Genomic DNA, 14,791 nt, shown 5'->3' with positions numbered 1-14,791 from the left:
ACTGTCATGGCGGCTTAGTTACGGTGGGTTGCTATGTGGGTCATGTGATGGCGCAACCAATATGGCGGCTGAGTTTTATTTTGTTATGTGATTGTCCAATGAAGGGAATAATTGCAAAACTGATTGACTGATTATGCTACACGCATCAACCTTGTTTCAATCAGCACTTTTCATGCGACTCCTGGTTTTGCAATTTGATTGGAATTTGCATCACTCTTTTAATCTTCAATCATTTTTTGAAAAAACAAACAAACAAGCAAACAAAAAAACAAACAAACAAACAAACAAACAAACAAACAAAAAAAACCACAATAAAACATGATATGGCAACATTTTGGATGACTGTACATCACGACTATAATAAAGGTTTTGCATCATCACGTGCCGGCGTCCATAATATACAGCTTGGGCTGCCAGTGGTTAGATGGAAGAACAATAAAATCCCTTTGCTCTTGGGTATTGAATTCTTTCTCATGTAAAACGACTGTATTGGTCCTGCCATTTAGCATGGCTGCCATCACGTGATGGTGCAAAGCCTTTATACAATTGTTAATCTTTAGTACCTAACTTAACTAAGTTGTCCCACTTCAATGAATGCATTTGCCTTTGTCTTCAAAATAGTACGTTTTTGATTTTTTTTTAGAATAAAAATAATCCAAGAAAGCACTGGTGGTTCAGTGGTAGAATACTCGCCTTCCACGCGGGTGACCCGGGTTCGATTCCCGGCCAGTGCATTCTATTTTGTAAAGGAAGCCAATAAATAATTTTTGGTAGATCTATGAGATACTGAGCTATAAGAGTGACCCATTGAGATCTTAGACCCTTCAGCCTGGATGTGTTTTCCTTATATAATTTTTTCAATATTATTTTAGGGAATATAAAAGTCAATATTCTCTTACGTTCTTATAACCAATGTTAGGAACATTTTAGTAAATGTACTAATGTTAATGGAAACATTAAAATTAGAAAGGCACTGGTGGTTCAATGGTAGAATACTCGCCTGCCACGCGGGTGATCCGGGTTCGATTCCCGGCCAGTGCAAAGAATCTTTTTTTTGGAGTTCTATTAGGTCACTAGCATTATAACAATTATATTGTTATATATCAATTCGTATTTCATCTCATCAATTTTTTTTCATTACTCAATTTTGTTACATATCATTGGTTTTACAGGACCTTCTTGAAAATCACTAAAGTGAAAAAGCATCCTGGTTAAGTATTATCTTAAATAAATAAATAAATAGATATAACTAGCTAAAAACTAGTGTGAGCTGCGTCGGTGTTTCTAATGAAACAGTAATGATGAAAAGGTAAATTATACACCGTGAAAAGATGAAAAAACTTACTGAACGTTTCGGACGCTAGTCCTTCGTCGGAGTAAAAGAGAAAGAAGTGGTAGAAAGGAGTGTATATATGATAGAATAAGACAAAAGAAACCAATGAGAGCAAGGTAGGCAAGGAAACAAAAACAAACAATCAAAAGACAAAAGAAAAGGTTAGTTGAAAATAAAGCGTTCATTAATCCCGTTGGGACTAAGAGTGCCCAATAGGTGAATAAGCCGCATTTCTTTGGTCTTGCGACAATCATTGTTGCCGTTAAGCAAAGAAAGACCGAAAACAATGAAGTCAGAAAGAGAATGGTTAGCTAGATTAAAATGGCATAAATGAGCATGTTAACAAAAAACGATACAAAGACATATCAGCTCCTGTCAAGAGACCCTTCTAAATGTTGGGAGTCGAAGATGAAAGGTTTGTTTAGCTAAACACAGGGTTCCCAAATGTCTTAACTCTGAATTTTCCTAGTTCTATATGATAATGCCTCCTTAAACTTCGGAAAGTGGCCAAACAGGTGGTTCCGCTTGTTCGGGTCGTACACCTACCATTCAAAAAATAATGATAAATAATAAATAAATAAATGAATAAATAGAATAACTTTAAATTTTGAGTTAAAATATTTGGGAACCCTGATTTAGTTAAACGAAGAAAGATAGCTGAGTTTCGGCAACCGGATATGTCGGTACTGGCAGAAAAGCAGGATTGATGTAAGAATCTGTTCGTTCAGCTTGCGAGTTTTCAAGTCGGGAACCCTGTGTTTAGCTACACGAAATATGATTTCTTTACGCTTTTCTGAATAAGGGCCACTAACATATCCCTGCGTTGTCCCTTCGTTGACATGTTTCAATTATGTAACAATTAAAAATAGCAGGATGACGATGCCAGGTTTTTGATTTTTCACATAACAAATATAGTGATTGACGGAGTCGAACGCCCGGCTTCGAGAACTCCATGGCGAACAGTCTGTGACAGCACAAGTATTAATTTTGTCTAGGGAACCCCTTACTTTATTACTCGGGCTTTCGAAGAAAAAAGCCCGAGTCATAAATTACCCTCTGTTTTTTTTTCTTTTTTTGGTCGCCAAAATGGGGTCATGGTCCCAGGCGTTCCTAGCCCAGTCTTGGAAAACTGGGTTCGAGAAATGCAAAGGTATCGTGTTCATCAGACTATTCGCTTGTCGAAGAACGGAATTATATATTGAATGCTGTGTTTCGTGAAGGAAGTTTTGGAAAGAATTATACCCTTTACGCTCATTTCACATACAGACGCAAACGCCCGTCGTGGTAGACCCACACTAAAAGACGTCGAGCGCTTTCGAAATGGGTCGGTCCGCGAAGACTTTAGCTTGAAATTTAGCCAGACTAGCAAAGCTCTTACTAGTTCTCACGAGATAGCAAATGAGCCATTCATGGGTCAAAATTACGACAACACTGACAAATTTATGACTACTGACTTATCAACAAAATATTATGGTGATGTGAACGTCTCACACGTCGAACAAACCAAGAATCTTCATGAGCAGAACTTCGAACCTTTGAACAACAATACTGAAGTAAGATGCTCTAATTTCCGTAGTGTAGATATTATCACATATTATAATTGTGTGAACTGCGCCAAACGACTTCCATTTAGGCAAGATTCAGTCGTTTTGAGATGCAAAAATTGTCAAAATTATTGCCTCATAAAGAATAGTACCAAAACCATCACTGCTCGTGTGTCAGCAGTATTGCCAAACAATAGTGATACAGTTTATTATTCACTATTTCAAGATACCCTAGAAGCTATTCTTAAACAACACCAGCTGAAATATGGCGGTGAAGTTTTCGATATAAATAACATGGAAGAAGACAAACTTAGTGAAATCATTTTACTGTCGCACAATATGAAACTCGAAATCAAAAATGACAAAGTTGAACACCTTACATTTGAATAGGCTAAATATTAACTAAGATTGATAGAGGTATTGTTTAGCTAAACGTTTAAAATAGTTCTTTAATAGTTCGACCGTTGAAAAAATTTAGACAAATTTGTAATAATATATACTTGTCACGCAACATTAGGTTCTATTATGTAACAAATGTAATATGACTCTCTCTCCTCTCTCTCTACACACATTATATCAAGTTAAGCACCAGAATAAGTATACCGAATTAATCGTCATTAAAGCAAGCAACCATAATCAAAGCCTCCACTAAATATCATGACATGGTGTCAGAAGTAAAGCACTAAACACACAAGACACTGGAAGGTCAGTAATATTAAGAAATAAGCGTTTTTTCGGCAAGAAACACATCAAGCATGGCGACAGGGTTCACGCCCCCTGTTATGAACTGGCAAGCTGGAGCCGATATCACCGACAAATTTGCTAGATTTAAACAATATTGCCAATTAATATTCACCGGTCCGTTCTCAAAGAAATCAGATGTAGAAAAATCCTCATATATATTACTTTGGATAGGCCGTCAAGGCGTTGATATATACAACAGTTTCACGTGGGCCGACGACGATGACAAAACAAAGCCCGACTTTATTTGGTCCAAATTCGAAAAGCATCTTGCACCTAAAACTAACTTTAGATTAGAAAGATATCAGCTACAACATCTAAAACAAAATAACGATGAGAGCACTGATGATTTCATGACTAGGTGCAGGAATCATGCAAATAAATGCAAGTTTAGAGATCAACAGGAGTTAGAAGAACGCCTGATTGAACAATTGATTATAGGCACTAAGCATGTTAAAGCTCAAGAGCGAATACTAGAGCACGGAAACGACTTAACGCTTGACAAAGCAATCGAATACGCCCGAACTTACGAAGCAACGATGGCGCATATAGCACAGCTATCCAACAAACCGCTTGACAACCAAAGCGTGCACGCCATAGGAAAATCCGGAACCGGGAGCATGAGAAAATGTGGAAACTGCGGAAACAATCACGAATACCGAAAATGTCCCGCATATGGCTCTACATGCAATTACTGCTCCAGAGCTAACCACTGGAGTAAAATGTGCCGTCAAAAGAACAGGTCCACACAACAGCCCACAAACCAACATACGACACAAGACAAAAAACCATCATATCAAGACAGCACACAAGACGCACGTCACAAAAACAAGCGCGTCCATGAGATGGTGAACACAAATGATTTACATGAACATTTTGACTCATTGAATTTTGAATCAATAAGTGTCGATAACGTCAATACTAAACCCAGAGATGAAGTATACGCAACACTAGGCGTTCAATTGGCCAACATGCGAAACGCACAAGCTGCAAACTTGAAGGCCAAGGTAGACACAGGAGCACAAGCCAACATCCTACCAATTCGACTTTTCAAACAGATGTTTCCGGAGAAAATTGGTCCAGACGGAAACCCGCTACCTAAAGCCCTAAAGCCATCAGCAACAAAGCTCACAGCATACGGCGGATCAGAAATCGGTCAACTAGGCATATATGATATAGAATGCACACACAACAAATTGCAAACCAAAGCACCTTTCTACATCACCAACGCGCCAGGCCGTGCAATCATAGGCTTGCCAACAGCACTAGATTTAAGGCTAATTACACTGAACTGTTCTGTGGAAACACAGGATGATGCCAAACAACCACACAGCCAAAGTCAAACAAACCACGCTACGAGCCAGAAGATAGAAAGTAAAGCACAGCTATTATCCAAATACCCCACCTGCTTCGACGGCATCGGAAAATTCCAAGGCGAATACCATATCACGCTGAACCCCAACATAGCCCCTGTGATTCACCCACCAAGAAGAGTACCAATCAGCCTTAAGGATGATATCAAGCTAGAGCTAGACGAGATGATGGAACAAGGAATAATCACAAAGGTCCGAGAAGGTGAACCCACCGCATGGGTCAACAGCCTAGTCTATAGACGCAAACCCAACGGTAGAATAAGAATATGTCTGGATCCTAAAGATCTTAATGCCGCCATTCAACGTGACCACCACGTTACGCCAACACTAGAAGAAATTCTCCCCAAACTCAGCGGAGCCAAGCATTTTTCAATTCTAGATGCCAAAAGCGGATACTGGAACGTCGTCCTCGACAAAGAATCAAGTTACCTCACAACTTTCAACTCCCCGTTTGGCAGGTATCGGTTTCTGAGAATGCCATTCGGCCTCCGTATGTCACAAGACGTATTCCAATCCAAAATCGACCAGACCTTCGAAGGCTGTAACGGAGTCATTGGAATCGTCGACGACATAGTAGTCTATGGCCAAACAGAAGAAGAACATGACCAAAACTTGCACAGCATGATCCAAAGATGTGAGAAGACTGGGTTAAAGCTCAATCCAGACAAATGTCACATAAAGCAAGATAAGATCAAATTCTATGGCATCATCTGTAGCGAAGCTGGAATACAGCCCGACCCTGCAAAGGTGTCCGCCCTGAAGCAGATGAAACAGCCAGGAGACCGCCGAGATCTTCAAACCTTCCTAGGACTAGCAACCTACATGAGTCCTTTCATACCCAACTTAAGCACACTTACAGCACCTTTAAGAGGTCTACTCAAAGATAACCAAGTCTTCACTTGGAACGCCAACTACCAAGCAGCATTTGAGCGAGTAAAGAAGTCAATCACTGATACAACCACCCTAACATATTTCGACGATAGAAAGGAAGTAACCCTACAAGTTGATGCCTCGACCAAGGGTATTGGAGCATCCTTACTCCAAGATGGCAAACCAGTCGCTTTTGCAAGCAAGTCGCTAACTGAAACCGAAGCAAGATACGCTAACATCGAAAGGGAACTTCTAGCAGTAGTATACGGTTGTGAGAGATTTCATACTTATCTATTCGGGCGACCATTCACAGTGTTTACCGACCACAAACCTCTAGAAAGTATTCACCTCAAGCATCTGATATCTGCACCACCCAGGTTACAGAGAATGCTACTAAGATTGCAGCCATACGACCTGAAAATCAAGTACATACCCGGCAAAGACATGTTGATAGCAGATGCACTCTCACGTCTATCACCAGAAGATCACCATCCCATTGGAAACATGGAAGTCCAAGTACATGAGGTGTACCCTCAATTTAGCAAGACCATGATTGAGAAGATTCGTGAAAACACCAGGGCAGACCAAGAATTAGCCACCCTCAAGCAAGTCATCTACGAAGGCTGGCCATCAACCATCAAAGAAATCTCAAAGAGCCTAAAGCCTTACTGGTCATTCAGAGACGAATTAGGAATAGATGACGGAATACTAACAAAAGGTCAAAGAATCATCATTCCCGTAACGCTTCAAAATGACATTCTACAGAAGCTTCACGCAGCACACCAAGGAGCTGAAAAGACAAAGCTCAGAGCCAGAACTTCTGTGTACTGGAAGAACCTTAACAACGATATTGATAAGATTACCCAATCATGCCCCATTTGCCAACAACATCAGGCATCTAATGCCAGACAACCGTTGCTGCCAACTGAGATACCTCCTCGGCCATGGTACACCATAGGAACTGATCTGTTCCACTTACACGACTCTGAATACCTTCTGATCTCTGACTTTTACTCCAAATACCCATTCGTCAGGAAGATGCCCAAAGGGCAGAGTAATAGCAGAACTGTCATTAATGCGATGAAGCAAATCTTCAGCGAGCAGGGAATCCCAAAAATAGTCCGCTCAGATAACGGCCCTCAGTACGACAGTGTAGCATTCCAAGGATTTGCCAACGAATATGGTTTCCACCACGTAACCAGTTCTCCACACTACCCACAAGGAAATGGATTCATAGAAAATCAAGTTAAAACAGTCAAAGGTGTTCTCATGAAGACACTCGAGAAACGACAGGATCCCAGTATGGCCCTGCTTTGTCTACGCACCACACCCATTGACAATAAACTCCCATCGCCGTCTGAGTTACTTTTCGGAAGAAAGCTACAAGATAACCTACCCCGCACCATCAACAGGAGTGCCAACAGTGATCAAATCACCGACCGGCTAAGGGAGAAACAAGAAATCCAAAGGTTCTACCACGATCGTAATGTCAGACCTCTACCCGAGCTAGCAAGAGGTACCTACATCACCATTCAGAATCCTTCGACCAAGAAGTGGGAGCCTGCAGTCGTCAAGGAAAAGCTTGAAGCACCACGCTCATATTTAGTGACGTCACAAACTGGAAGTGAGCTTCGACGCAACAGGTGTCATATCAGAGAAGCACCCCCAGCGGCAGAGCAACCTACCAGTGAATATCAAGAACTAACAGAGACCAGAGGCAATTCAGAACCTCTTGAAAGCAACGGAAGCCACGCTCCTGGGACCACAATTACCCGAAGTGGAAGAATCGTAAGACCGCCCAACAGATACGTTTAAAGACAAACAAAACAAAACAAAACAAAACAAAAAAAAAAAAAAAAACAAAAAAAAAAAAAAAAAATTAGACACTTGCAAGCATGAGCAAGTAGTATTACTGTTATTACATATGATATTTTTTCTATTAAGATAATTTTTAGCGTTTCATAAAATTAGTTTTTTTCTTTAATGGAAAGGGGGATGTAATAATATATACTTGTCACGCAACATTAGGTTCTATTATGTAACAAATGTAATATGACTCTCTCTCCTCTCTCTCTACACACATTATATCAAGTTAAGCACCAGAATAAGTATACCGAATTAATCGTCATTAAAGCAAGCAACCATAATCAAAGCCTCCACTAAATATCATGACAAAATTCAATTCGTTTCAATTCAAGCAAAACCAACAGCTGTTTTAAATGTTCATTTAGCTGTAATTAACGTTTGAAGAGTTTCATATCATTATCATTAAGAAATGTAAGAACGTAATCATCCCTTGATATTTACTAATTGTATTAATTGATTGAAAGGTTTTATATCATTATCAATAAGAAATGTAAGAATGTAATCATCCCTTGATATTTAGACTGTAAAATACCAAAGAACACTGGACAACAGTCTTAAAGAAAATGTTTATAATTACTTTTGAAAGAACTTTGCAGGTTTGGTATGTTAAATTGTTGAATAAAAACATTTATTGAAAGAAACTGTATAATTAGAAATTAAGAGGCCGTCCGCGTAAGAACGGATAAGGCAAAATTTGACCCATCACCGATTTTCCTGATTTTCTTAGTAAAAGTCCACTATTATATGCAATGAACAATTATCACATTTATTTGAATCAATTCGGATTTTTAGGTACTTTACGAGACGGTTTTCGATGACACCTCAAAATTTGCAAATTCACCGTCGGGAAAGCTGCGATTAAGCTGTACATATCGGGCGCCGCCAAATTTTTTTACTAACTTAAATCAACTGAAAATTTTTACACATGAATTTTATAACTTTTGGTTATAATTAAAAGTTTTAACGATTAAATTTAATAACATTTTCACTGAGATATGATTATTTAAATATATATACTAAAATTCCTAAACGCGTTAGGCGCTAAAATACCTGCAGTTGAAGGCGATTTTCTCGAAAGTGGGACCTAACCTAGAGTTTAGTCTATTATAGCTCAAATGCACTAACACCAGTCTACAAACTTATGAAATAAAATTTGTGGGTACTCTTGTTTACGCTCCGTACAAGAAGTCGGCAATTCATTAAATTTCGCCAGGTTAAGCAAAACCGATAACTGCCGGTGCGATGAAAAAAGACCAAGTTTGGAATCAAAACTAACTGAGTATATCAAACAAGTCATTAAATACCAGTTTTACCTTTAAGTAAGCATGTTGAGTCTTTTTAAACATTTTAAAAACGTTTTTTAAAACGATATTTATTTTTTATTGGTACGATATGCAAATTAGGTTCACAAATTTGCATCAAACAACATGAAAGCGTGAAGTTTTTTCCACTTGTGAACCTATATTATATACCCTATGTTTCCAATCAAAACAGAAATAGTTTTTTTACCAGGATATGTCTTTGCGACTTTTCTCTCTTTTCTTCGATGATTTGCTAGCATTGTTCATTTGTACTAAAACTTGTAGATTTCTTTTAATTAAAACCAGACTGAATGGTATTACGTAGCAAGCTAAGCCTTGTGAAGCCTTGTCATATTTGTTCGAGCTACTTTTAACTAATGATGTATTATGTTGAGAAATGTCTTCTTTGCCGACCCGTTGTTCTTTTTACGAAATCTTACAGACGGAATGTGGATCCAGTAGGGGCACTGACGCACATGTGCTGCTATCAGAGTGCAATGCTAGTATTTCTGCTCATTTAGTGAACTGTCACTTGTCCCAATGCTTAGATATTACAGAAAGCGAATTGATTTTAGCGAGAGCTGGAATCAGAGGCTTATCATCAACTCATGTCGCATCCATGACCATATGTCCAAAGCACAGGCATCTTTTAGGAAGATTCTGGCGACCACCGAAGTCTTGTCAATACCCGAATCATTCTGGTAAAACTACGAGCGTGGCGGGAAGACACGTTATAAATTGGCAAATGGCCGAAGAAATACACCTTTTATTTGGTATATCTACAGCTGTCGGATCATGTAAGTATTATCTTTAATGTACATGCACTCATCTCTGCCTTTTTTTAGTTTAAAGTTAAGCAAATGTATATCAAGGGCGTAGGATGAGACCCCCCAAACTAAAACGTAAAACTAAAAACTAAACTGAACGTAAAACGCAATGCGGGCTATTTTTCGGTTTGTGTTGGTTTTGGTTTGGCGTTTCGGGGCCCAAACTTGAATTTCGTCCCCCCCCCCCCCCCCCCCCTTCCCCCTTTTTTAACGCATTCAAAAGATTGGATAAATTGCAGTTATTTAATCGGACAACCAGTGATCAACATAATGCCAGTATAACATACTTAAGTTGAATATAGGCGGATCTTTGCTATAAATGATCTTTTGATTCAGAATTTGTTTTATATATACATAGCTGTGTGTACTTGTTGCCGTAAGAAACATGCTGAGCGTATTCAAGCTAAGAAAAACATAAAGACAGCCCATCTCGATGATCATCAAAGGTTAGTTTAACAAGTTGAAATATATCTATTATTTTACAACCGGTTGCTTCCTTTTCCCTTTTTGCCTGACTAAGTAGGAAAGGAACAAACAATACACGGATTTGCAATCCGCGAGTTAAACGGGGTGTTTCAGTAGTCTTACTAGTCTTGCAAAAGATGGGTTACAATGTTGCGTTTTCATTCCCATAAAATTTACATTTGATTCTTTTTGCTAACACTTTAATGTTACTTTTCATTTACTTTTAGAGCCGCAAAATGTTACGCGAATTTGGTGATAAGCGCACATACCGCAGATATGAAAACAACTCCTTGCCGTGAAATATCGGCGCCTGATTCACCCATGCTCAGTCCATGTTGGACTCCAGGAATTGGCCATACTATGGCATACGGGAACACCAAAAGCAAAGATGTCCTAAATGTTTATAATACAGCGATGGATGACATCGCAAGAAATATATCTTGTTCCCGAGAACCTTTGGATTTACAGATTAATTAATTAGAAATGGCTCACAGGGAAAAAATAAAACTTCACGCTTTCATGTTGTTTGATGCAAATTTGTGAACCTAATTTGCATATCGTACCAATAAAAAATAAATATCGTTTTAAAAAACGTTTTTAAAATGTTTAAAAAGACTCAACATGCTTACTTAAAGGTAAAACTGGTATTTAATGACTTGTTTGATATACTCAGTTAGTTTTGATTCCAAACTTGGTCTTTTTTCATCGCACCGGCAGTTATCGGTTTTGCTTAACCTGGCGAAATTTAATGAATTGCCGACTTCTTGTACGGAGCGTAAACAAGAGTACCCACAAATTTTATTTCATAAGTTTGTAGACTGGTGTTAGTGCATTTGAGCTATAATAGACTAAACTCTAGGTTAGGTCCCACTTTCGAGAAAATCGCCTTCAACTGCAGGTATTTTAGCGCCTAACGCGTTTAGGAATTTTAGTATATATATTTAAATAATCATATCTCAGTGAAAATGTTATTAAATTTAATCGTTAAAACTTTTAATTATAACCAAAAGTTATAAAATTCATGTGTAAAAATTTTCAGTTGATTTAAGTTAGTAAAAAAATTTGGCGGCGCCCGATATGTACAGCTTAATCGCAGCTTTCCCGACGGTGAATTTGCAAATTTTGAGGTGTCATCGAAAACCGTCTCGTAAAGTACCTAAAAATCCGAATTGATTCAAATAAATGTGATAATTGTTCATTGCATATAATAGTGGACTTTTACTAAGAAAATCAGGAAAATCGGTGATGGGTCAAATTTTGCCTTATCCGTTCTTACGCGGACGGCCTCTTAATATCTTATTATTTTGCTTAGCAGAAATTTCTAATATCATATATAGATTTTATAATAATCCAAAAATGAAAATCAAGTTAAATGCAAATAAAAAATGTGCAGCACAAATGCTTGCTTACAGAAAGTAAGGAAAGACCTGGGAAAAGACATTAGAGAGCAAACAGAGTGCAAGCAATATATCTGTGAAACACAATTTACTAAATAGTACAAAATAATGCTAATTAAACAATAGAAAACATTAGAATTTGTATAAAATTGTACTATTTAGTAAAACTAATTTTTCACGGATATACTGTTTGCACTCTAGAGTGCATTCAGTTAGTATGTGAAACTTTACTAATACTAAATAGTACAATTTTATGCAAATTCTATTATTTTCTATTGTTTAACTAGCACTATTTTGTACTATTTAGACCTTTTATGTATAGGACATTTGTCTCATGTCTGGTTTTGACCCACTTAAGTCATCTATTGTTATGCATACACGCGCCGCAGTAGAACGATTTTACTGAATCCCCTGAACATTCATGCACAGAAAGTGAAAAGACAAACAAGCACGAAAGAAAACTATGGAATTAGTGTCTTCTGAAGGTTTATTTTCCCAAGCGACGAAAAATACCAATAATAAAAATATTATGGTTTTCTTGTGCACTTTCACGATTTTGTTGTTTAGCTGTTCGTATAGTTATTATGTTCTAATACATGTCATGATCAATTGCATTATGCTAAGGTTTCTCAGTTTAAAGTTCCAAGGGATCAAGGCAGCTCCCGTTGGCGGATAAACGCTCCAGTTAGCAAATTATATCATGGATAATAAAATTATCATCGATGATAGTGTGCACGCACTAAACCCGTGAACAATAAATAGTGCTAATTAGTACTAATTCATACCGAATATTTTGTTTTCTTTTGTTTAATCATAGTTTTATATTGTTTAAAGTTAGTATTTGTTTCACGGGTTTAGTGCGTGAACTCTAATGTTAGAAATAAATAGTGAGGAAAATAGGAACACTTAAAATGACATTACGCCAGGCTAACAAAGAGAACAGAAAAACTTTATTGTGAACAATAACACGTCAATATATAGTGTCATCCAACTCGCTAATCAGAGTCAGAGAGCGACAACCCTTGCCACTTTGAAACGGCTTTTTCATGTGCCTTTGCCGCCTTGGTTACAGCCTCCGTCATTGTAGGCATCATTGCCATAAGCTCATCTAGTTGATCTTTCTTCTTTTTCTTCTTTTCCTTCTTCTCTGTTCCCTTTCCAGCTGTAAGAATAGGGACAAGAATACACCACGTTTAAATGAATAACACCGCGTGCGATGAATGCGGGTTGGGTTGTTGTATTGGGGCTACAAATTAAATATTGGATATGCTCGTAAAAAGCTTCAAAACTCTACTACTCAGGAAATCTACTCAGCATATAGAAAATGATTTCGGGAGAATGTTAACCCATAGGAAATACAAACATAAAAATTGCAAAATGGCTGTTAAATTGTGTGTTTGATGATGAGTCAGTTATAGCGGCTAAACTAATTTTAAAGTGCAAAAAAGGGATATCGATAGGAGTCTTACTTCGATACCCTAAAAGATACCAGGAAACGCCGAAAAACTCCAGTTTGTACACCCGAAAAGATACCCGACGAGTGTTACGTGCGAACTAGCCTTTACCCGAAATTATTATAACCCCGAAGTTTCAACTTGTCAACTATGGTATGGATCCAAAATTTATAATTCGGCCTTAAATCTTTTCACTCAGCCTTAGATGATGTAGGCAAGAATATATAAAAAATAACTTTAGGTCTGACCCACAACCCCAACCCGAAAATTACTCAAAAGAGCCGTACTCCCTCGTGCTTATTCTGAAGCCTTACGTAAGAACATAATATCGATGACGGCAATGAAACTGATGGATAGCATCTCACTTTTTTCCTCCTCTGCAATCAATTCATCCTCTTCAAATTCACTAAGAAATCTTGAACGTTCCGTTTTGGTTGTGGTCTCCGTGAACTTTCTGGCATCAGAGGCTTTACTTTTTTCATCTTCCCCAACAAGATAAAGGCCGTCCCTTCCATAATCTGCTTTTCTTTTCGAGGTACACTTTGCATCGTTTTTGATGTCCATCGGCGAAGATTCTTCCCTACAACTACTCTCGTATACATCCTCCGGGTCTTTTACTGATGGTTTGTCGTTGCTAAAAAAGTAAGGAAAAACCAAGTTCATTAGCTACATTAATATTAAAAGTAATAAGAATTTATAGTCAGAATGATCAATTGGTATATCAAGAAATTACCCCGAGACTTGCCATTCTTTTATTTTTCTTCCTATTCGCCTAAGTGCCGTCTGTTTAGTTGGCCCTGTTCCCTTGCCAATGGTTGTATAGTAGGCCTTTTCGACAGGACCGAGCTGGTCGGCCATAAGCTCAACGTAACTAAGTACTCGTTTGGGAAGACATCCAACTTTGCTCACTGCTTCCCTTACCAGCTGTAGCTCGAGGTTTCTGTTTTTGGATTTTATTTCAGATTTGCTAGACTTGCCTTTATCGCGGTCTGCTTTTCGCTTTTGCCTGGTTTTTGGCATAAAGAAAATCCTTTCCAGCCTTTCCAACTCTTTGTCTCCTTGGTCTTCTGGATTCACTACAGGCTCTCCCGCAAAAGCAGCTTCGAGAAATATGTTTCTTCCCTCCATGGAGCCAAGAAACTTCAACCACACACATGAACTCCAGGCTGTATTTATACAGAATTAAGTGTGAACATACCTTTGAGCCTCTCAGACTTACACTTGAAAAAAAAATGTGTAGTTTCTTTCATATATTGCACAAAACAGAGAAATGCAAAGACAAATCTGCTCAATCATATCCTAAAAGCTGTGTAAACAATTACACCCCCTATTATGGTGTCATTACAAAATATGAACCTTTTTTGACAAAGTCTTACCTGTGTCAGCATCAGATCTTTTTCGCACTATTTCTCGTCCCTTCTTGTGTCATGCATTAAAGCGAGCTTCATGCACGAGGTGACAACTTGTTCAAAAACTACATTATAACCTTTGAACAATATAATGTGCTAATTATTTTTTGCCAAGGTTAAATATCCGAAGCCGAGAAATTACTCGATTGTAGATTCACGCTATTGTCATCAAGCATGATACAATGCTCTTACCTATGCATTTTTGGCACAC

The 14,791-nt window shown here is 38.1% G+C and overlaps 2 protein-coding genes and 2 non-coding genes across 4 annotated transcripts; 3 read left to right on the top strand and 1 right to left on the bottom strand.

Moving 5' to 3' along the window:
* The first annotated feature begins 663 nt into the window (after positions 1 to 663).
* Trnag-ucc (transfer RNA glycine (anticodon UCC)) lies at positions 664 to 734 on the top strand. Its single transcript has one exon. It is a non-coding gene; the product is annotated as a tRNA-Gly (tRNA).
* Positions 735 to 970: 236 nt separating this feature from the next.
* Trnag-gcc (transfer RNA glycine (anticodon GCC)) lies at positions 971 to 1,041 on the top strand. Its single transcript has one exon. It is a non-coding gene; the product is annotated as a tRNA-Gly (tRNA).
* Positions 1,042 to 9,190: 8,149 nt separating this feature from the next.
* On the top strand, positions 9,191 to 10,880 carry LOC148907408 (uncharacterized). The gene is made up of 3 exons (XM_089037061.1): positions 9,191 to 9,825; positions 10,214 to 10,301; positions 10,548 to 10,880. The coding sequence occupies exons 1-3, from the start codon at positions 9,426 to 9,428 to the stop codon at positions 10,795 to 10,797; spliced, it is 738 nt and encodes a 245-aa protein (XP_088893187.1). The 5' UTR covers positions 9,191 to 9,425; the 3' UTR covers positions 10,798 to 10,880.
* A 1,832-nt stretch (positions 10,881 to 12,712) lies between these two features.
* LOC148907407 (uncharacterized) lies at positions 12,713 to 14,389 on the bottom strand. The gene is made up of 3 exons (XM_089036862.1): positions 13,905 to 14,389; positions 13,486 to 13,805; positions 12,713 to 12,879 (listed from the first exon to the last, which is right to left on the bottom strand). The coding sequence occupies exons 1-3, from the start codon at positions 14,297 to 14,299 to the stop codon at positions 12,713 to 12,715; spliced, it is 882 nt and encodes a 293-aa protein (XP_088892988.1). The 5' UTR covers positions 14,300 to 14,389.
* Between the last annotated feature and the right edge of the window lie 402 nt (positions 14,390 to 14,791).

Source organism: Actinia tenebrosa, unplaced genomic scaffold (assembly GCF_029948245.1).
Source record: "Actinia tenebrosa isolate PJP-AT-01 unplaced genomic scaffold, QUT_ActTen_1.0 PGA_scaffold4__44_contigs__length_22323623, whole genome shotgun sequence".
Lineage (NCBI taxonomy): Eukaryota > Metazoa > Cnidaria > Anthozoa > Actiniaria > Actiniidae > Actinia > Actinia tenebrosa.
This window is presented reverse-complemented; position numbering and strand designations above follow the sequence as displayed.